Source organism: Orussus abietinus, unplaced genomic scaffold, assembly GCF_000612105.2.
Source record: "Orussus abietinus isolate OABI.00-Male unplaced genomic scaffold, Oabi_2.0 scaffold94, whole genome shotgun sequence".
Classification (NCBI taxonomy): Eukaryota; Metazoa; Arthropoda; class Insecta; order Hymenoptera; family Orussidae; genus Orussus; species Orussus abietinus.
This window is the reverse complement of record NW_019394261.1, coordinates 103,733-125,675: the sequence shown is the minus strand read 5'-3', so window position 1 is coordinate 125,675 and position 21,943 is coordinate 103,733. Positions and strand designations below refer to the sequence as shown.

At 47.7% G+C, this 21,943-nt stretch overlaps 1 protein-coding gene across 1 annotated transcript; it reads right to left on the bottom strand.

The window, feature by feature from the left end:
* Positions 1–122: 122 nt before the first annotated feature.
* Positions 123–18,866, bottom strand: LOC105696722. The gene is made up of 11 exons (XM_012419420.2): positions 16,998–18,866; positions 10,869–10,963; positions 9,795–9,924; positions 9,365–9,468; positions 8,711–8,888; positions 8,371–8,614; positions 7,789–7,963; positions 7,478–7,604; positions 7,108–7,281; positions 6,942–7,024; positions 123–4,366 (listed from the first exon to the last, which is right to left on the bottom strand). Exons 1-11 carry the CDS (start codon positions 18,864–18,866, stop codon positions 4,183–4,185), a joined length of 3,363 nt encoding a protein of 1,120 aa, XP_012274843.1. The 3' UTR covers positions 123–4,182.
* Between the last annotated feature and the right edge of the window lie 3,077 nt (positions 18,867–21,943).

Below are 21,943 nucleotides of genomic sequence, written 5' to 3'. Positions count from 1 at the left end.
ACACTTTCGGTGTTCTCTCCGAGTCGACTATCGTCCGTCCGTCTCCACTATCGTCGCGTTGGAGACTAGCACTTAGGGTCATACAATATATAGGCACCATTGACCCCTGAGTCACGCTTAAATACGTTTAAACGTATTCGTGTATTAAAACGTATCCGGAGACATTGAATGTACATAGCTAAAATACGTATCTTAATGTATACGCGGCCCGTGGAGGCGCCTTAAGGCCGCCTCCTAGGGGCGCCATCATCCGGCGGTAACTTCTGTACCACGACGTGAAAATACTCGACTTTATACTCCCTTCACTCGTCCATCTAGCAACGACCTTCGAGTGATCGACAGCGAAATCGCTCAGGACCTCTAACTACGCCAAAGTTACCCCCTTAAGGTCCATAAAGGTGATTAAAACCTTTCTTTGCGTCGCAAGGAGACCATTTTGAATGAATTTGTCACCGGGTCGTGTACTGCTCAAATGACTCGTTCCCTGTTTGCAGCGACAGGGAATAGGATAGCCCCTTAAGGGGATATCAAAGTGGCATCTCCAGTCAATCGTGAAGCTTTTCTCCAAACTGGGTGTACCGAATCCTTTGAAACCTTAGAACGTGAATGTGAACGCCATAAGGAAGATCTCGACACCCGGGAAATTTCATTCTTTTCATATAATCTTTTGAAAATGTCTATAAAGAAATTTGGAAAAAATTTGGAGTTTCATCGGTGTAGGGACCTTTCCCATAGCCTTCATGTTCACGGGGTGGGATTTCAAAGGATTTCGTACACCTGGCTCGGAGAAAAAGCTTTTAGGAATTGATCCTTCGGGTGGCACTTTCACACCCCCTTAATCGCGATCTCAAAAGGATGAAGTGGACGCGAGTCTTGCAGAGGGTGGATATCGAAATGATCGTTCGCGGGTTAGACTGATATGTCAAAGAATTCGGGGTAGGGGGGTATTAAGGCGGTGTGAATATACATGTCAAAGAAATATTCTTTTTTAAATTTAGACCGCGTAAACAGTACGTGGATATTTACATAACACGGTTCCAGGTTGGCTTCAGCGATCATTGAGTATGACACAGATCTGATGACTCTCACACCGCCTTAAGCAGCGACAGCGCGTCTATCATTATTCTCGGAAATTTATTTAAAAAGCTACCGTACCTTCTTAGCAATAATTACTCCGTTAAAATGATCGACAAATTGATATTCTTGCGTGTGTCGTTGGGATTTGATATCTTGTATACGTATTAACGAGGCCTTCTCAAATTTGGCCGAGACTTCCTGCATCCCTCGAATGACTTAAACTGTCCCTACGCATGCACCAATTAATGTATAAATATTAAAGACGAATGGTAAACTTATTAATCGTAATAAACATTAGACAGTAAACACGCAATTCACGTTGCGCCGCACTTACTCCTCTAGACAATAAACACCCACAAAATTGTGGAATGATATGAAAGTATCGGAAAACTCGATTGAGAGTAAATTAGAAAATTGCAAAATCCCTCAGAAATGGAAAATTCTTTTTCGGAGTAAAGTATAAGTATATACAAGAAAACAGTAGTTACGTATGAAAGTAGAACGAGAATATTCGAAATGAACGTATGTAATGCATTGAAATTGAAATAAAAAAAAATGCGGCGCAACGAGAAAGTGAAGGAGCGCTCGATATAACCCGAACATTAATAAACCTATATCATAGACTAATGAATAAATATAACAATTCAAGGGTACCATCAAATGCAATAATAAATGACCACTTCTCAGCTGGGGCGCCATAGAAGCCTAAATGTATAAATAGTAAAAAACCATAACAAACTATATATAGGTCTGTGTACGTGTGTACTTTCGCATACATACGTCTCTGTATGTATAATTACATCTTTGGACTGTCGGTAAAAGAACATAACGAACCCATCGCACCGATAATTCTCTGTGGTTTTCCATCTTGGAACATACGCCCTTAATTTATCGTAAATTCATCGCGAATAAATGTCCGCTCATTGAACGCGTGTCAAAATTTGACGAGTGCTCGATAAAGGGGATGCAAATCCCTCGTAATAATATATATTATGGAAGAAAAGTGCTTACACGTTTCGGAACATTCGTGCATCCCAAAGAGTTCGCAGGAGACTCGATGCCGCGTTGCTATTTTAAAAGTTATTAATTTCCACGCCTCGCGGAGGACTAATTACTGGAATTAAACAAAGGGAAATGAATTTTTGTGCGGCTCGGCAAGTGGCGTATAAAAAGTTATCATTTCCAGCTATCCCCGTACGTTGTACTAATTAGAAAAATACTGACGACCGATTCTCGATATTTCTTGGTCTCTCCCTTGAGGGACTCCTTTTGGGTAAGTGCAAAGGGATGGTCCTTATCCTAAGCAAACGTCAAATTTTCTGCGACCACTTTGGAAAGCGATATGTCCCAAGCTGTACGAACTCTCTCCGTAAATATTTCCTTCTTCTTTTCCTAGCGATTTAGTTCTAATTCGTTCCTTTTAACCGCCGATTAACAAAGTTCGGGCACTGACAAGATGGCGGCGTTCTTCGACACGACCTGCATAGCACCTTCATACCTTTGGACTAGACAACGTTTCGGCAATTTCCGCAACTGGGAGGGATCCATGCTTAACGGCGAAAGTACCGGTAGAAAATGAACGATAAACTAACGAAATATGTACATACACGAGTCATCGAATAAACAATCCGAGACCACGCGACGTGAATTACCACCATGATGAGCCTAACGACTATCCTCGAGGAATTCGCATAACGATACACGTCGCTACTTTCCGTAACTTTATAACAATGCCTACGCGGCATAAAACGAGCCAGTCTTTAAATTAGAACGATACCTTTTTTTTTTCCTTTTTTTTTTCTCACGAGAAGAACCAGCGAAGATAATAAGAGTACAAGTGACGCAACGTCCAGCTCGAGATTGATCGTAAAACGCAAAACCGAAAGTAATCTCATCAACGAGTCCCTTAAATGTACATAACGGGTCAATAAATATCAACAATAAATTCCCCGAGATGCTGATCGGTCTTGATGTCGGATCTTGAAACTCAATACGAGACACGAAGTGCACTCGCACATTGTTCATTAACGTTTTAACGAAAATCCCCTCGTCCTAGTGAAAGCAACATCCTGAGGGGTCCACAATTCGACGCTCGATTACGTGGAAGTACGAAATGTTACCAAAACCGTATCACCTGAATTCCGAAATTTTTGTCAGATTTCAATCCGCGATCGAGTCGCGTCTCGATTCCGATCGCTGGTCGATTTCCCCTTTGTCGAAGAGTCTTTGGTCTATTTCCATTAATCGGCTGCAATACTTCGTGCTTAGCTCCTGGGAGAGAGTGGAAGAATCTCCAAGCCATCTTTCAAATCGGCTGGAAGGGTGTTAATTAACGACCTAGATCACAATACCCCTACTTAGGGATACATCTGTTAAGTAGCTCTCTACGTTACTCCCGGTATAAATATTAAAGTTACAGTTTAAAAACCTGTTACCGTGTTTTAAGGGCTAGCAAGTGGTCTGTAGTTAACGTGTTAGTCTCGGTGCCACATCGCGGAAGCGTCCTCGTCGTAAAGTCCAGGAGTCGACTCCAAGGGGACCGGACCGATTCGATAAATCCTATTTACAAGCTGAAGCGGACGTAAAGTTACGTTGAAGTATAGTTCCTTGAGGTTGCCCTCCTTCGTTACATCTTAAAAGATCTCGTCAGTATCAGAGGCAAAAAACGGCCATTTTTGGCGGAATCTCCGTCTCCGTATATATTGTCCATCCAGTGTCCTTATCCCTCGCTTCGCGGGTCTCTTTCAAGCCCATCGAGACCCAGGATCCCGAAGATCGATTCGGCGAATGAATCTTCCAAACTCCAGGACTCTTGATCAACGTCTTCATCGAGGGATTAGTTGTCACTCTCGGCGTAATCGTCGCTGTCACCGCTGTCATAGGTCTGACTCTTCGCCTGTTGACCCTCGGAGGAGGATGCCACGTCGCAAGGATGTCCCTGAAGAAGGGGGTTTCCTGAATCCCCGATCAGGACGTCCAGATTCGGCGACAGCACGTCCCCCGTCCTGGATTCGTAGGACCTGGAAACCGATAGAGACCCCATCGAGACCCAGGATCCCGAAGATCGATTCGAATCTTCCACTCTTCAACGTCTTCATCAAGGGATTAGTTGTCACTCTCGGCGTAATCGTCGCTGTCACCACTGTCATAGGTCTGACTCTTCGCCTGTTGACCCTCGGAGGAGGATGTCACGTCGCAAGGATGTCCCTGAAGAAGGGGGTCTCCTGAATCCCCGATCAGGACGTCCAGATTCGGCGACAGCACGTCCTCCGTCCCGGACTCGTAGGACCTGGAAACCGATAGTCAATCAATCGATTGTTCTCCCCCGTTTCACCCCCAGGTGTCAGGACGATAAAAAAAAAACAGAAGGAACAAGGCACAGGTCCTTTAATGTTTTTCGACAGACGCTTACATAGGTCTGAAGGGAAAGAGTCGGTGTCTAAAGAGTACTGCAACCGCAACGGATCGTTAGAGATACTCGTTAAGTCGGAAATGAGAATCCCAGTCTTTTCTAAAAACGTTTTGGCACGACAAATGTACCGGATTAACGATTCCCTCGGTGCAGACTCGTCGTTGGCTGTCAAACCGCTGATTCTTTTTCCCATTTTCTTTTTTTTTTATTCTCGCTCTCGTGCATCGGTGAATTAAAACTGGCGAAGTTAATTAGGGAAGATTTACCATACCTTACAGTATGTATACTTTCGAATTGCTATCGAGTTTATTTAAACACGTAACACGATTTATGTAAAAAAATGGCAAGGTTCCTTAAAGCGGTGCATCGGTCATACAGCATGCGTTAAGAAAAAAAAAAAAGAAAAGGCGTTTAAACCAGAAAAGAATGAAGAAAGAGGCGTTAACAAAACCATGGACGGCTCGTCTTCGAGTACTCTTGCCATTGTTAATACCCTTGGATTATTATAATAAACAGAGTGCAACTAATTAAAAAGCAGAAAAGAGCCTCACATGAAAGCAGAAGGTTGCCGTTTGCGACGTTAACGATATCCGTCCTTCGCAAAAATCACCCTCGGCTTGTCTTTTATTTAACAAACGCATCTATACACGTAATCAATATCGCCCTCTCGTTACACTTTCGGCTATTGTTACAGGAGAAAAACAAATCGGTATACGCAAAGTGGCCTCGAGCGATAGTTGTTCGAGCACTAAGCCGACAACTAGAGTATCGCAATCCGGCTAAAAGTTGTTTCGAAGAGTCCGCGAATTTCTGATTTTTTCTATTGTTTTTGTATTTCTTTGTTTCACTTTTTCATCCAATTCGACGGGGGATGCATGCAAGTCAGTGTCACTTACTTGTTGAGCTGCAGATGATGGTTACATTTCATCATCACACAGCCTGCAACAAAGGCAGATCGCACAGTGGCCATTAAGAATCCATAGGGAGGTTTCCCAGGCAAGAAATCAGATATCGATCGTATCGACCACACGAGGTTCCGAAGATAAAGAAATATAGCCCAAGTTTGGAACGTTTGCACTTATCTTTCGACTTGTAAAGTGCAACGCGCGTCGAAACCGATCTGCGATTAAGGTGAAGTAAAACACGTCGAGGAACTTGATCGACGTCGATAAAGAATATTTTTCTAAATGCCTACGTTGCCGACGTTCGTTTTTATATTGACAGCTGGGTCGAATTATATTGGGTATTGTACTAAATAGCATACTCCACCCGTCGTTTTCGTACAATAATTATCAAGAAATCGAAGTAAAACTCCAGAAATCCTCTGAATTCTTTTCTTTCTGATTTTTTCAAATTTTGAAATGTGTCGGGACAATTTTTAGATGATTACGAGTCATGTGTCGATGTTTCGGACAGTTTGATCCAGTACCCTTAAGAAAAAAGTGTTTTATTCGAATCGACTGATTTGACGGGGGGTTTCACTTCACCTTAATGGATCAAGGATGGAAAAAGACGCGTAAATGGTTATCGGCAAGTCCCAAACCTTAGCTATACGTGAGAAAAGAGGAGAATAAAAACAACTAACTAAACGTGCAAGCCCGAACTGGAGAGGAGCTTTCGTCTGCGAGTATGTCGCCACCTCGCAGAGACATTGGGAAACCAAAAACGAAGTACAATACCGAAAGAGAAATCATACCATTCTGTAAAGGGGAGACGTTAGAGTCCTTTGCGGGCTGCCTTCGCGGCCTAACACAACTGATAATATCATGACAATTTAAGCATCGTGTCACGGATTAAACATGTCGTCGGTTTAGGTCTTAAGAGGATACGAAAGTGGAGTCGAAGAGGTCCCGTTTATATTACACATTTCTCCGAATCCTCCGTACCGAATCCTTGTAATTTTTACCACGTGGATCTAGAGGCTCTAAGGAAGGTCCTGGCACTCGTTTAAGAGAAACTAACAAGCTTGTTATAAACAAATTAAGCAAAAAGAATTGAATGTAAAGCCTAAAAAGATTCGGTACACCCAGTTCGGAGAAAAGTCTCATTACCGATAGACCCCTCTAAGACCACTTTCATATCACCTTAAATTAGAAAAACTTAGCGCGACGTGTAGTAAAAGAATTTATGCGTGGAAAAGATATGGAAATAAATGGAATTCCCGCAAGAGAACGATACTTCCTCTCTTCGTCTGCAGTCTCGAGAAAAGCTTAGGGAGTAACAAAGAAAAGTGGGACTTTCTCAAAAAAAAGAGGGAAAAATTAGAGAAAAAAGGAGGAAAAAAAATAGGAAAGAAGAGGTGACTTCTTTCTGACCGCGTCGTTAATTCTCGAAGCAGTGGACCTTCAGTGCTTGACTCTCGGGTGCAGTGAAGTGAAAGATCGTGGAGAACAGTACATAGATCGTGTACTTGTGAAGTATGATCCGGGGTTACGTCGTTACGAGTACTTACATCTGCTCGGTCTGCTCGTTTCCGCTCTCCTCGGCGACCAACAATTCGTACTCTTCGGCCGCAAATCGGTCCCAATCCGACAACTGAAATAAAGGGTTATTAATAAAAGTCTTAAGGATTTTTTAGCCAGGCTGGATATGACTTCAGGTACCAAAAGAAGTCTCACCTCGTGGCCATCCGCGTCGTGATCCCGTGCAGATGCGAAGGGATCCCTTTGTTCATGGTCAAGGTACTTTTCGAGGTTGAAGAAGGTGTCGAAGAAGATCGAGGTCATCTTGCACTTCTTCAGGTCGCTCAAGGAAATCTTTCCCGGAGTTGCCGGATGGATCATGTCCAGCATCTGAATAAAAAAATTCCCAGCGGGTCAGTGCAAGGCTCGAGATGGTGCAACATCGTACGCTAAGACAAAAGAAATCCACCGAACCAAAGAAATCTTTTATTAATTCAAGGCATAATGTATCTCCCTGGTTCGATGGAATCCTTTCTCTCGGTGCAGCATTCCGTATATTGTTATTTCAACGCTGGTGGATACCTACCTGACAGAGACAATCTTCAAACGGTAGAGTCTCCATGCCTATCGCTTCCATCCTGTGCAATTGCTCCTCGTAAAAGTACTCCAACTCGTACATCGACAGATATCCATCACCGTCCAAATCCATACACCTACGAGAAGGAACGGATGTGCTCCGAATGAAATCGTTAGACCGACTACGTGTCGTTGAGAAAATTACTCCTGGACTTGAGACATTCTTCCAGACCGTCAAACGAAACGCAGTTCTCGTAACACAATGCCGCAATAACTAAAAAAAAAAAATAATAAAAAAAACGGAAAAATGTTTCTTCGCACCTGAACCAATACTCGACAGCGGTAGGATGATTCTTGTCCTCCTCGCTGAGCAGAAACCACACGAATTCCGTGTAACTCATTTTGTCTTCCGGTTGTTGGGCGCCACTTCCGCCTCTCACTCCTCCTCTTGTCACCGCCCCGCTGAATATTCTTTCGATCATGCGTGTCGAGAGAGCTGTAAAAGGTTGAAAATTCCTACCATCACTCGCCTCGCGATTTAGGGAATTAAGGGGACGTGAAAGTGCCACTTGCGAGTTCAATCGTTCATGAAAAGAAACTTTTAAATGTTTATAAACAGATTTACATTAAAAAAAAAAAGAAGAATGAAATTTCATGGGTGTTAGGACCTTCCTTCCAGCCTCCGTATTAAGGTGAAGTGAAACCCCCTTAAAATCAGTCGATTCGAATACAACCCTTTTTTTTAAGGGTACCAAACCAAACTGTCCGAAACTTTGACACATCATTCCTGATCATCTTAGAATTGTCAGCTCGGAGGAGAGTTTAATAAACGACAGAGATCTTCTACGGCACTTTCGCATCACCTTAAAATTATCCCTATTCTTTAATCCACGGGAGAATTACCGTGGTCGTTGTGCCTGGTCAGGTCCATCTTGTCGATGAAGAGGTCGTGGTCTCGATCTAGCTCCCAGAACTTGCAGTAGATGACGTAGAAGTGCTCGTAGCTGAAGTACGCGGTAACCTGATTGATGTCCTCCTCGTGCTCCAGGATCCCGATGACCGAGAGGAGGTTGCTCCTCCTCAACTCGGACACGGAGATCTTCCCGCTCCAGCTTCGATTTACGCAATAGAATATCCTAGCGATCACCTGTAAAAACCGTTGATCCTCCGATTTTTACCAGGCAAACTCCTATATATGATAGTCCTTTAATCGCGTTATCAGGAGCGGTACGAGGAGGCCAACCGTATGCACGTAGCGGGAATGGAACTCCGTGGCTTCCTTGAGGAAGGTCAATCCAGGATGCGTCTCCACCACGTCCTGGACAAGGGGGATCAAATCTTCGGGGAGGATATTGGTCCTGAGACCTCGGGTGGTGATCCTCACGAATTTGCTGGCCGCATCGTGATGGGCGTTCGACAAACTGAAATATGAGAGGGGACACAATTGCACGAGTTGCAACCATCTTTATTATTTCGCCTTAAAGTGTTACCAAAGTCTCATATATACGTACCAAAAAGTGAAAATATTTATAAAACTTTTCTCCAAATCGGGTCCACCGAATGAATTTGAGACCTCATCCCGAGATCATGGAGGCCCTGAGTCAAAACGCGACGTTGGTGAAATTTCATTTTTCGAAAAAAAAAAAATGTCTCTTTTTGGTTCTTCTCCGAGATGAACATAATTTTTGTTTTTTCGAAATATGAAATTTCACGCGCATCGCGTTCTTCCTTAGGGCCTCTATAATCTCGCGATGAAGTTTCAAATGATTCGGTGCAGCCAATTTGGAGAAAAGTTTAATAAGTATCTCACTTGTTGGTACGTATATAAGACACTTTGGTATCACCTTAATTATCCATTACTCGTATCTCGCGTAAAAGTGTCAGTATGTGTGCCTACTCTTTCCAGAAATCGAGGAAGGAGCTCATCTCGAGGAATCCATCCTGCTCGCCACCAGCAGAGAGGAACAGCGGTACCTTCCAATAGAGCGGCAGGTCGCAGGCCTAAAGGAAAACAAACATATCCGTCAGACCAGCCGATGGGATAATTTCTTACTTAATCTCGTTCCCATCAGCAGAGAACATAAATGGCTCGCTTCAATGGCCCCCAAAATGCTCGGCAAGTGTCCGAAGGTAAATAAATTCCCCCGGGGAAATTCAGGACCCCCGTGCGACGACAACTCGAGGTTTCTTCGTTTAGCCTACGCTTTCAACACTTTTACAAAAAAAAATTTGCTAGATGTAATGGAGGAAGCATTATATCTTCATTTTCATCGTCCTCCGATTCGAATAGCTACAAAATCGCGTACTGTCTTTCTTTCTCTTCGTACCTTAGCGATGGCATGAAATTGCGTACGAGAAGCTCGATGGCCAGGTAAGCTCTGGAAAGCCGCGGTGATTTTCGCAATGGTGGCTTCAACCTGGGACAGAGGCGCCGGTTTTCCACCAGGAAAGTAAAACCTGTAGAGAGGAACTCGTTTTAACGACATTTTACGATACCGTCGACCGCGCGCCACATTAAGGCGATTCGAAAGTGGCCTTTGTTGAGCAATTCTATATCAGTATTAAGGTGATATTAAGGGATCATTCTACATACACAAAACGTCAAAATATTTATATAAAACCTTTCTCCAAACCGTGTGCACCGAATCATTCGAAACGTAAACCCTTGAAATGACATCTTCTTCCCACAACAATTTTATAAATTAACCTAGGCTAGCACCAAGTCACATATTTTTTTGTTTTGTTAAAAATGAAATTTCACGTGCATCCCGTTCTTGCTTAAGTCTCCATAATCACGTGTTAAAGTTTCAAAAGTTCTTCGGCGGGCCCAGTTTGAGAAGTTTTATAAATGTTTTCAGGTTTTATGTATATAGAATGACCCTTTCATATCACTTTAAATCTTACATATATGGCATACATATTCGCGTAATGAAGCTTGAAACCCGGTGACACCCGGTTTGGAAAAAAGTCTCATAAACGAGATCCTCGGTCGCCACTTTCGTATCACCTTAAGCCGACGTGGAAACGCCGCTTATGAGACAGGAAGGAAAATCGTATATTTCCGACCTTACTCAACTCCGGAGCTTATATTCGAATCGCGACATTTCTTATTCAGGCGTAAAGTGCATTTACGTCACGTTGTTACATCATAAGTGCAGGCTCGAGTCTTGCTCGAGCCACAAAGACGTTTATCTAGTTCGCTTAAGTGGTCAAGGTATTGTTTGGAAAGGTATTCTTTTCTTTCCCAGAGCCGATTTCGATATTCAGGCTTAACCCTTATCACTCCAAAGTAAAGTAATACTGCCAACTTTTTACGCTCTTCTAATATTCTTGGAGTGATAAGGGTGTAATCCATGTCTGTGCTTGACTCGAGGGCGAGGTATTAAATTAAGTCAAAGTACCTTGGTATGTGGACATTTCTGTTCGCCTTGACGTGTCTTTGAAGTGTCGTGTGAGGTGGCAAGCCCTTCTGTTGACTCTTGTCCCGCACATACGTCTGAAACAGAGGAACAATGGTCAACCACTTGCAGCTAACCCTAAGCCATTTACTTTTTTTTTTTTAAGCCATTTACACCATTTACTCCCGACATTTCGATATGAAATCACTTTAAGACGATGTTAAACTCCCTTCAAATCAGTCGATTCGAATACACCACTTTTTTTTAAGGGTATTAGACCAAATTGTCCGAAACTTTGACACATCATTTGACGACAATTTAGAACACTCTAGTAATCGATAAACTCGCATTTGTACGGGATAAAGGCAAAAAAAGTGTTGTATGCGCTTCTATGCTAAAACGATGGTAATACGAGGTCTCGGAGTGAAAATTTAATTGACCTGGAAATCACAGATGGCGCAGGGGGTCCCTCTACAGTCAATTAGGGCTCCAGAAATCATGAATCCAGAGGATTTCTGGAGTTTTACTTCGACTTCTTGATATTTATTGTACGAAAACGACAGGTGGAGTGTGCCATTTGGAACAATATCACAGAATCAATTCCGAGACATGTCGAGGCATTGATACTTGATATGAATGGGCACTATCCGGGAAAATCATTTTTTCCTTTCTCAGTTGAAAAAACCGCGTTTCGGCAATGGGGACTCCGAAAACGGCGGAAAGGTTACGATAAGCCGACATGTAACGATACCCCCTTATCAGCGCGAACCTACCGCGGGATTTCAACGGGAGTTCTGGGAGTATCACGATAACGAATGTCCGAGACATGTCGAGACATTGTTACTTGATATGAATCGGCACTATCCAGGGAAATGATTTTTTCTTTTCTCATTGTCAGTGCACCGGTCATGCGATATGAATTATCACAGGTTGCCCGGTAATTCCTAACGGATGGAGTCTTTCTAAGGCGACTCCGTCTCGGCTAAAAGTCATCGCGATCGTCGCGAAACGCCTCTTCAAGGACGTGGTGTCCTGGTGATGCCGTAAGAGGGATTCGAGGAATGCAAGGAAACCTGCGGAGGTTGAGTTAATGCGCTTGCCGCGCCCTGCCGAGTGCAAGCAGTCCATTACATCACGGGTGCAGACGTTGCGAACGTGGCAGGCCGCGTGTGATATCCCAGCTCGATGACGTTTAAAATCCTCTAGGGACTTTTTTTCCCCCGTTTGCCCTAGACGGCGTAGAAATCGCCGGTTAATTAAGCGACAGAGGGGCCGTGTGAACCCGGAATCCAGTTTGAGGCACAAACAAAATGAACAGGCTTATAGGAATATTTCCGCGATGTAGATATTTATGCCATGTTGAGTTTTGTTTCTAGCATTTTTTTTACAAAAACCAGAGCTGTTCAAAAAGATAAACAAAATTCGAAATCGTGGAAATTTGGATTTTTCGACTCTAGTGGGTTCTCTGACGTTAGGAACCTTCGGAGCCTCCCAGAACCTCAAAATCGTGATAATGACCATTTTCAATATTTTTTTTTCCACGACTTAGGCTTCTCGCAGCGGCTTGCATTAATTTCTGCTAGTAAATCGGGGGAAGTACTTATGCTGAGAATTTTTTCGGACCGATAGGAGTAGTCCTTGGCAGAATTTGGATTTTTCGACTGTAATGGGTTCTCTGACGTTAGGAACCTTCGGAGCCTCCCAGAACCTCAAAATCGTGATCCACGACTTAGGCTTCTCGCAGCGGCTTGCATTAATTTCTGCTAGTAAATCGGGGGAAGTACTTATGCTGAGAATTTTATCGGACCGACAGGAGTAGTCCTTGGCAGTGAAGAAAATTCAAACATGGCACGTCACGGAAACATTCCGGGATGCCTGTTCATTTTGTTTGTGCCTCGAACTGGATTCCAGGTTCACCCAGCCCGACAGAGGTTACTCGGCCAGAAAATCGTGGATTCCAATGGTCGAAAAATCAGGTATAAATCATTTTCAAGCGTCGGTTTGCATGCGCCTAGGAAATAACCTCGGCCAATACGCGCCGGAATGCGGAGGAATCGGGCATCGACGGCCGTAAACGTCTCCAGAGAATTGCGGAGTTCCGCTACGCGGGAGAATTACAGGTGTAATAAATACGCATTACCGGGACCGATCGACAGCCCTCTCGAGTCGACACGCTTCTCCGAAAACATCGGCGATAATGAGCGGTAAATTGCAAATAGCAACCTGTAAATTGAAATTTATTAATCCATCTCGAGCGCCCGAGGTGGAGTTCAAGTCGTACGCGCCGACAAAGGTCGGTGAAACATTAACATATATTTTTTTACAGACCCCATAGTAGAACAATGGAAAAAATTACATCTTAGGGGAACGTGTAAATACACGTAGCGTTGTATGTCCAGCTTAGGGTATTTTCACTTGAATGAATTTAATGTTTCCTTCAACTCAACTCGCATGCTCAACGCGATGTCAGGGACAATGTGATTTTAACGCAACTAAGCGGGCTATCGAAATAACCAATTGTGTCAAAATACATGGACACTTTTATCAGGGTATAATGACGTTTCTACGACTCGTCGGCTTGGTGAACTACCAGCAAAATTATCGCGAACTGTGCGTGGGTGAACCAGGCACGGCCAAACGACTACTTTCTACCCATTGTCCGAACGGCGGCAATTCCAGCCGCATGGCCGCGACGATATTGCGCTAACAAACCAGGGCGAATGTTTCCCATGGAACACCGAATGACGTTTGCATCGAATGTCGCCGAACGAGTGGCGCGTGATCGATCGACACGCCACGATGGCCTGGCGCGGACAATATCGATCACGGTCAATTGACGTGTCAAATTTGACCGCGCCCTTCGTTTGGCATCAAACTAACGACACTGGCCAAAAGAAGAGAAAAAAAAAGGAATTGCGCGGCCAATAAATGAACCGTCACAAATTGACGTGTCAAATTTGACCGCACCCTTCGTTTGGCATCGAATTGACGACACTGGCCAAAAGAAGAAAAAAAAAAAAGAAATTGCGCGGCCAATAAATGAACCGTCAGAAATTGACGTGTCAAATTTGACCGCACCTTCAGTTTGACACCGAATTGACGATACTGGTCAAAAGAAGAAAAAAAAAGGAATTGCGCGGCCAATAAATGAACCGTCACAAATTGACGTGTCAAATTTGACCACGCTTTTAGTTTGACATCGAATTGATGACACTGGCCAAAAGAAGAAAAAAAAAAAGGAATTGCGCGGCCAATAAATGAACCATCACAAAATAACGTGACCGCGTTTTTCGTTTGACATCGAATTGATGACACTGGCCAAAAGAAGAAAAAAAAAAGGAATTGCGCGGCCAATAAATGAACCGTCACAAATTGACGTGTCAAATTCGACCGCGCCTTTAGTTTGACATCGAACTGACGACAGTAGCCAAAAGAAAAAAAAAAAAATTGCGCGGCCAAAAAATAAATCGTCACAAATGGCCGATGTCGGTCGTCAAGATCGTGCAAAGTGTCGTAATTAACGCGGGAATGATTACAATTAAACGCCACGCGACACGGTCAATTTTTTATTTGATTACCGTGAGCGCTGATAAGGGACTTAGCGAATGAAATTCACGAAAAAGCGAAAGAAATTCAATTTTAACCTCAGAGTCAATAAGTCAGGAATAACTCGTTGACAGTGGACGCTGATAAGGGAATAAACACGTAGCGCTAAAAATCGTGGCCAATGAAAAAAATAATTATTTTCTGCTTTTAACGCGTACCCAGGGGCCCTTTAAATCAGTTTTATCCTCGGTGCGTAAGTCAGGAACTATTCGTTGACAGTGGACGCTGATAAGGGAATGAACACGTGGCGCTAAAAATCGTGGCCAATGAAAAAATGAATTATTTTCTGCTTTTTACGCGTACCCAAGGGCCCTTTAAATCAGTTTTAACCTCGGTGCGTAAGTCAGGAACTATTTGTTGACAGTGGACGCCGATAAGGGTAAAATCGCGGCTGATCGAATACGGTCACTCGGTTTGCCTTTAACGGCTAACGATCGATCGTCCGAGGCGTTATTTTCCCCGGCGAGCAGAAGGCACGCGGTTGGTCAACTTTGCCTTTCTCTCGGGTCTTATCGGCGAGCCTTATCGTCGAGAAAGAATAGGCCAGGAATTCGGGCCGACCGAGAGAGAACGTTCGTTTAGTTTCATGAGTGTCAAACGACTACGGTCAAGGTTCGCGATCGGATGCTTAAGGTGATACGAAACCGTCATTCCACATATCAGACCATCAAAGTATTTAAAAGATTTTTCTCCAAACTGGATGCACCGAGCCATTAGAAACATTAACACGTGATTACAGAGTCTCCAAGGAGGAGCGCGATGGTCATGAAATTCCATTTACAGCAAAAAGAAAAAAAAAACCTGTAAAATGACCCTTTCATATCACCTTAAGGCGCCGCAGAAGGTGACACGAAAGAACAGAGCGTACCGAATCGTCCGAGACACCGCCACCCGAATAAGGAGGCTATCTGGCCGGAATATTAAGAAATATAAATAAAACATACAGGAAGCTGGAAAATTTCACGGAGCTTTTTTATTGGTAATCTCCCAGCCGATTCGGTCCGCCGTCCGCACTGAAAAATGTCGCAAACGATCGGATGGCACTTTCGTGTCGCCTTAACGAGAGTCATCCTCGTCGCCGCTTTCGGAATCGATTTCTCCCCCCTCGAGAGGACCTCTACGTGTATTCTCCTTCTGGGCAACCTAGAACAACCTTCTGATGCCTTTAGGGGCTCTCCTCACCTACGCCATGCCAGCTATCCGCGATTCCGTCGAAATAAGGACGGTGAACGGTCCTGCGTAGAAAACGCGTCCACCTGCCGACTAACCGAGACGCGTTTCGCGGCCATATCGGCATTTGCCATTAGACTTTTGTCGCGATTTCCAGGATACCACTCGCCAGCGCGCCATTCGGCCGGCTTTCTCTCAACGCCCGTTAAGGAACGCCCGTTAAGGAACGGCCGCAACCGACTCGGCCATTTCCGAACGACAAACCGGCACGCGTTCTTCCTCCACCGTCGGTCCCCGTCCAAGACAATAGATCCCGATCGTAATTCAATTACCCCTTCAACATTTTCCACCCGTTATTAATAAACAAGGCCGACGTGAAAATCGAACGACTGACCGTGGCCAAAGAAGGACTCTTTTATTGGACACGCAATTAATAAATAACCCTCGGTCCCGAAGGGGCCGATCAAAAGTAGATTGGCATTCGCTGTTGAATTCGTTAATAGATATCGCGACCCAAGAAAAGAAACAGTCAATGCGAAGGTCGGACTCTTCGGGGTCTCCGGTACCTTGGCCTAATAGTTCACCAGAGTTTGGCATAGTTCAGGGTCGGCCGGTGTCTAACGATCTATCGATCGGGTATATTTTAATCGCCACCCGTAGATGTTCCCCGAGAGGGCCTTGGAATTCCTGGAAATTCCTTGGAATTCCTGGAAATTTCTTGGATTTCCTCGGAATTCCGAATAAAAAAATCCTACTAGCCCAAATGCTTTGGCCTTCGTTGGATTTATCCGCATCCCGGCGTTTATCCGCAAACGTGGATTTTCCCTACCCATGTTCCTCGAGTTCGACGGAATTGAATTCCGCGTCCCGTCTTGATTGATAATTATTTCGCCCGACCAACGACAGGAACTTCTGGATATTCCCTAATTGTATTTTAATAATCGTCTGATCGTTCAGTCGTCATCGGTCCAAGGACCACGAATGGGCAAGGTGAGGTCTCGAACCCGAAACCAAGACGAGGTTCGGCTGTCCGAGTCCTCGGGAGGGAATTTGGACGCCGACCAAGTCGGTTCCGCGAACGGTGGCTAAAGAGGCCACGACGGATTCCGCGTGGGTTTGTTTTTTCCCCCCCCGCGAATCGTTCACCGTCGACGGTCTCCGGGATCACCCCCTGGAGCAGAGAAGCGCAATTCGCCGATGCCCAAGACAAGTATCGCTGTAATCCTACGGTCGGAATTCCGCATCCGTTTTCCGCAGGTTGGTTTAGTAATGACAAGGACGTCTCCGTTCTTCGGGACGCAAGGCGGGGAAGAGGACGGGCGATTCCAGGTGGCGGAGAGTCCTTGGAGGTTTTACCTGTGCCTTGCTCTGGACCTCGTGGCCGTTCCTCCAGGTACTGACGGCGGGCTGACGAGGGCCCCGCTTGTCGAGTAGAAGCTCGCTGGGGCACTTCTCGAAAATGAGAACGCGTTCGGCGACGGATCCTCTGGTGAGGAAAGGCCTGACGGGGTTGTTCCCCGTCCCGGTAGCGGCGGCGGCGCGGATGTGTTGCTTCTGTTGGGTAGTCAGCTCGGGATGAGGAACCTGTTCCAGTCTAGGTCTAGGCGAGGAGTTGATTCTAGGACCCCACCTCGAAGTGGCAAAGTCCTTCTCGTCCTTCGAGGGTTCCTTAGGTGCCTCCTTGCCCCCAAGGGGTGGCTCGAACTTGGTCCTGGTGGCGGAAACCAGCCGTTCGGAGGCACCAAAACCCGGGGAGTTCCTCTGTTCCTGAGTAGCCGGGGTGCGTTGGGCCGCCCTGTACCGGACCTTGGCGTAGTCGACGACCGACATGGCGGTGAGGTCCTCCTTGGTCAGGGACTTCTCCAGGTCGGGGGAGCTCGGGGCAACGATGCTCTGGCCCAGGATGATGGGCTTGACAACCTCCACCTTGGGCTTCTCCCTCTTGATCGCGGGCTTCTGCTTGGCGAGCAACCCGGTGGTCTTGGTCGAGTCGGAGGGTTCCTCGGCGATCAGGGCCCCGGTCTTCAGGGCGTTTATGAGCCTCTCCTCCTCCCTGGCAACCTCGTCCAGATACGCGCTGGAGTTGGAGTCTCCAACCCTAAGGGACGACGCGGAGTACCTCTTCTCCTCGGTCGGGGTCTTCGGCTCGGGGGACTGTCCACCTCCCTTGCTCTTCTTGGCGTCGGCCATCTTGTTCTTCAGGGGCCAGGTGGCGAGGCCCGAGGTAACGTTCCCGTCATCGGGCCTCTTCTGCTGGACGACGATTTTGGTCAGGTCGTTCGGGAAGGTGGTCTCGATGGTCTCCAGGAAGACCTCCTTGTGCCGAAGACCCGGAGTCTTCGGGGCCGGCTTGGTCGGGGAGGTCGCCCCAGGGGAGAGAGGGGACGCGACCGACCTCGACTGGGTCTTCGCGATACCGCCGGTCCTCGTGGGCGAGGTCTGCGGAGTGTTCCGCTCGAACTTCTGCAGGGCGAACTGGATAGAGGACGGCAGGGTCTTGGAGGGCGAGCGTTGCCGAGTGACGGCCATCCTGGCCTTGTCCTCTACCACGAAGTTATTCACCAGCTTCTCCAGATTATTATTATCCAAGGTAGGCGCCCGGGTGAGGAGGTCGACGGTCGTCGTCGAGGAGGAGGTCGGCTTGGCGCCAGGGGCGGGGGTCAGGGCGCTGCCGAATTTGTCCGCGGCGGTGGCGTTGCTGTGGCAGGTCAGGATCTCGGTGGGCGCCAGGCCGCGGCTCTTCCAGGTCTGGTAGATCGCCTCGGCGTGGTCGCTGATCTGCTTGGCGATGGCCGCGATGTCCTCCTCGCCGTTCGACTCGGCGGGGAACTTCCTCCTGAGGTCGGGCTTGGCGGTGGCCGCCATAGCCGGTCGTCGGCGCAGCTGGGGATGTCGGTCCAGCAAGTAGTCGACGGCCTGACTGCTCAACCCGGGGGAAGGGTCCAGGACCAACTCGGCTAACTCTGGACGCTCCGGGAGCGGCAGGACGCTAACCGGGATCGCGTACCCGTAGTGGACCGCCCGACAGTCCACCTCGTCCTCGGGGGGCCGACCCTCGTTCACCAGACAAGCGTTCAGGTCGGGACAGTGGATCGCTCGTCCCGGTCGCGGGTCCACGGTCGCCGGGACGTAGAGGTCTCGCCGAGTCGCGCAGACCCTGGGGGACGGGGAAGACCCCGATGCCAGCTGTAGCTGCGCCTCCAGACTCGATCCCACGGCCGGCATGGCTCAGGCCGCCTGGCGGCCGGCGAGCCGCGCCGACCGCGCCGCCTGGGCCTGCGGCCTCCGAGCCTGCGCCGCGCCGACCGCGCCTGACGCCGGCTGCCTCATCGCCTCTTCCGCGCTCGTCCCGGCGTCCCGCCTCCTTCTACCGTCCGACTGCGTCCAAACTCGTCGCGCTTGCGCTGCAGACTCTCCCTACGTGCTCATGCCGACATGCTCGACGCACCTTAAGGGCGAAACGAGAGGTCTTCGGCTTCCTTCGCCTCCCGCGCCGGCGAGACCTGAAAGGTAGACAAAAACATACGTCAGCTACGGAAAGAGAGAGAGTCGAAATCGCGGCGAGATATTAAGGCCATCTTTTCTATAATCCTTCTATTTCTTCTATTCCCGACCGCGGAAGGGCCGACGAGGTCGAAGACGTCGGATTTCAGATCGAGACGCCGGACGCCGGTCGGCGCCTCCGATAAGCGATTACGCGACGCCTCGTCTCGCGTAACCTAAAGCATATCGCATAACTCGGTCGCGCTTTGCGGTTCGCGCACTTAGGATACCGCGAATCGGCTAAAAATAGCTAAGTGAACGCCGGTGACGACGCCACACGTCGTTTCCCGACGATTACCCTCGCACGTGCGACGACACGCGACGTAGGTGCGATCGAACGACACCGACCACGGGATTCGATATCACCCGATAAGGGTGGAAAATTGCGGAAAACGCTCGACGAGGATTATAATCGCTGAGGGAGATACCAGAAGCGAGGACCGCTGAATAAAAAAAAAATAAAAGTATCAAAAGTCGGTCAATTCAAAAAAATATCCATTAACGAAATCCCAACCCCAAGAAGTCGAGAACTGGATCTCGGGTTATTGTCAAAGTAAGTACACCCTGAGCCTGCGGTGGATTTTCCGCAGAGCGGAAATCTCCTGCCCAGGGGGTGGCCTCGAGGAGTCTCCTCCCTCAGGACCCTCTCAAGGGTCGAATCGATCCCCTTTCCGGGTCGAAGGACGAGGTAAACTCGATTTTCCCTTTCCGACCGGACGATGCGACGAAGCGTTCCGGGGTAGGAGAAAGTCGGCCGAGAGATCGATCTCCCGGACGATCCTCGTCGGCTAGTCGACGCGTACGAGCCGTCCAGAAAGGAAAGTCGCAGGAGGAAGTCATGCGCCAGTCGCCAACATCCGGCAATATTAATCAATTCGCTATCTCCTGGGGATATCTCGCGGGAGGGGGAAAAACTGGAAAACGCGCCGACCGGGGACGAACCACCATACGGAGTCGGTAACTCGGGAGAGTGCGCTTTATTTCGGTACGTCCTGTAATATTAGACGCGACGCCAAGGCTCGCGGGTATATCCAGAGATCGGAGCGCGGCACTCAAATGGTCGGTCGAAGAGCACCCGGGAGATCGCGAAAATCCCGACAGAGATCTAGAGAGAGGAAGGGATGCACCCTCGAAACGCTTCCGCGTCGGACGTCGGGAGGTGGAAGAGGAACGCGCGTCTCCTCGGTCGTAATAAATCGAGGGAAGCAGGGGAACCTGGAGGAGACTCGGTCGTTTCCTCGGATCGACGCGAAGGAGGGAAGGAAATTTAAGGCCGATGCCGGAAGTGCGCTCTACCGAGAGGAGGATCCCTCCAGGAATAGAAGACCGGGTTGACGGACGCGCCCTTTTGCCGGGCCGACGCGCTCCACCCTTTCGCGAGACCGATCTAACAATAGCCTCTCGATATCGGGATTCGATACCAGGAGGAAGGTCGGGTGGACCGGGGCGGCCATCTTGAATCCCGAGTTCGAGGATCGCCTCGCGGAAAGAATCGCGCAGAATGAATAAAGCTTCATTGAACCGAATATCTCTTTGAGTGGCACCAAGGAAATATTCGAACTGTGACGAAGAAATATTTGGAACGGCTATCTTGGCTTTTTGGCGGCCATCTTGAATCCCGAGTTCGAGGATCGCCTCGCGGAAAGAATCGCGCAGAATGAATAAAGCTTCATTGAACCGAATATCTCTTTGAGTGGCACCAAGGAAATATTCGAACTATGACGAAGAAACATTTGGAACGTCGCCAAAGAGATATATTCTGACAAACTGTATTTAATGAAATGTAGAGTAACGACTTAAGTTCGACGAACCAGATTTCTTTTCGCCGGGGGTATAGATTCGACACGGGAAAACATCGCGACTCGCGATCGGCCGATTTTGAATCGGGCCGAGTTGGCGCGCTTTCGGAGGCGTGCGCGCGCAGCTCGTCACCGAGGGGCCTTATTTCCAGCGACGTAGCTCGGGAAGGGCGCCGCCGCGTCTCGGGAAACTCGGGATGGAAATCCCGAGGGCGTTCGTCGGCGCCGCCGGCACGACCACGTACTTCGGCCGTTTCCGGAGGCGCTCGGGTGAGCTCGCCCGGCTAAGAATAACGCGGCTAGCCATATTAGGGAATGCGAGCGGAGAGCGAGGAGAGTCCGAGGGAGCGCGAGGAAACCCGAGGTAGCCCGAAGGAGCCCGGGGAAACCCGAGGTAGCCCGAAGGAGCCCGGGGAAACCCGAAGAGACCTCAAATCTTTTGGAAAATCGGGAAACGGAAAAAAAAAACAAAAAAAAATTTTTATTGCACGCGATCCATGAATTGGATCTATGGAGTTATCGTTGTAACATCGCAGAGTGCTCTTATAAGGTACGATAAGGTTCAAACCCTAAATTGGCTCCGACTGGCCGTCGGCGCGACTTCTTCCACGAGCGGCGACGAAAGCGTCGGCGTCGTAAATGCTTTCGACGCGTCTCGAGGGGGACCGTCGATAATTAATCGACATCGAGTCGTAGGAAGAAAGCAGGTAACGGTAGGCGCGCCCAGTTTTTCATTTCTAGGTCAGGGCAGGAAGGTGTGGTGTAATTCGAGTGTCGATCGTCAGAGCCCATGCGCGATGCATACCGATAATTTAACGACGAGAGCGATGCGTGCCGAGAATTTAATGGCAACCTCGAGGACACCAAAATTCGGTCGTTTTGAAGATATCGACGAATGGCGAGCTAAATTCTAAAGGACTAGTAAATTTAAGTGTGGTATAATTCGAGTAAATCGGAGCC

Excerpts from the sequence above, each read along its gene's own strand:
- LOC105696722 (XM_012419420.2), bottom strand. The coding sequence starts at position 18,866 with ATGCCGGCCGTGGGATCGAGTCTGGAGGCGCAGCTACAGCTGGCATCG. Across the intron at positions 9,469-9,794 it reads AATTTCATGCCATCGCTAAG|GCCTGCGACCTGCCGCTCTA; the intron begins GTACGAAGAGAA and ends GTTTTCCTTTAG. Across the intron at positions 7,025-7,107 it reads ACGACGCGGATGGCCACGAG|TTGTCGGATTGGGACCGATT; the intron begins GTGAGACTTCTT and ends CCTTTATTTCAG.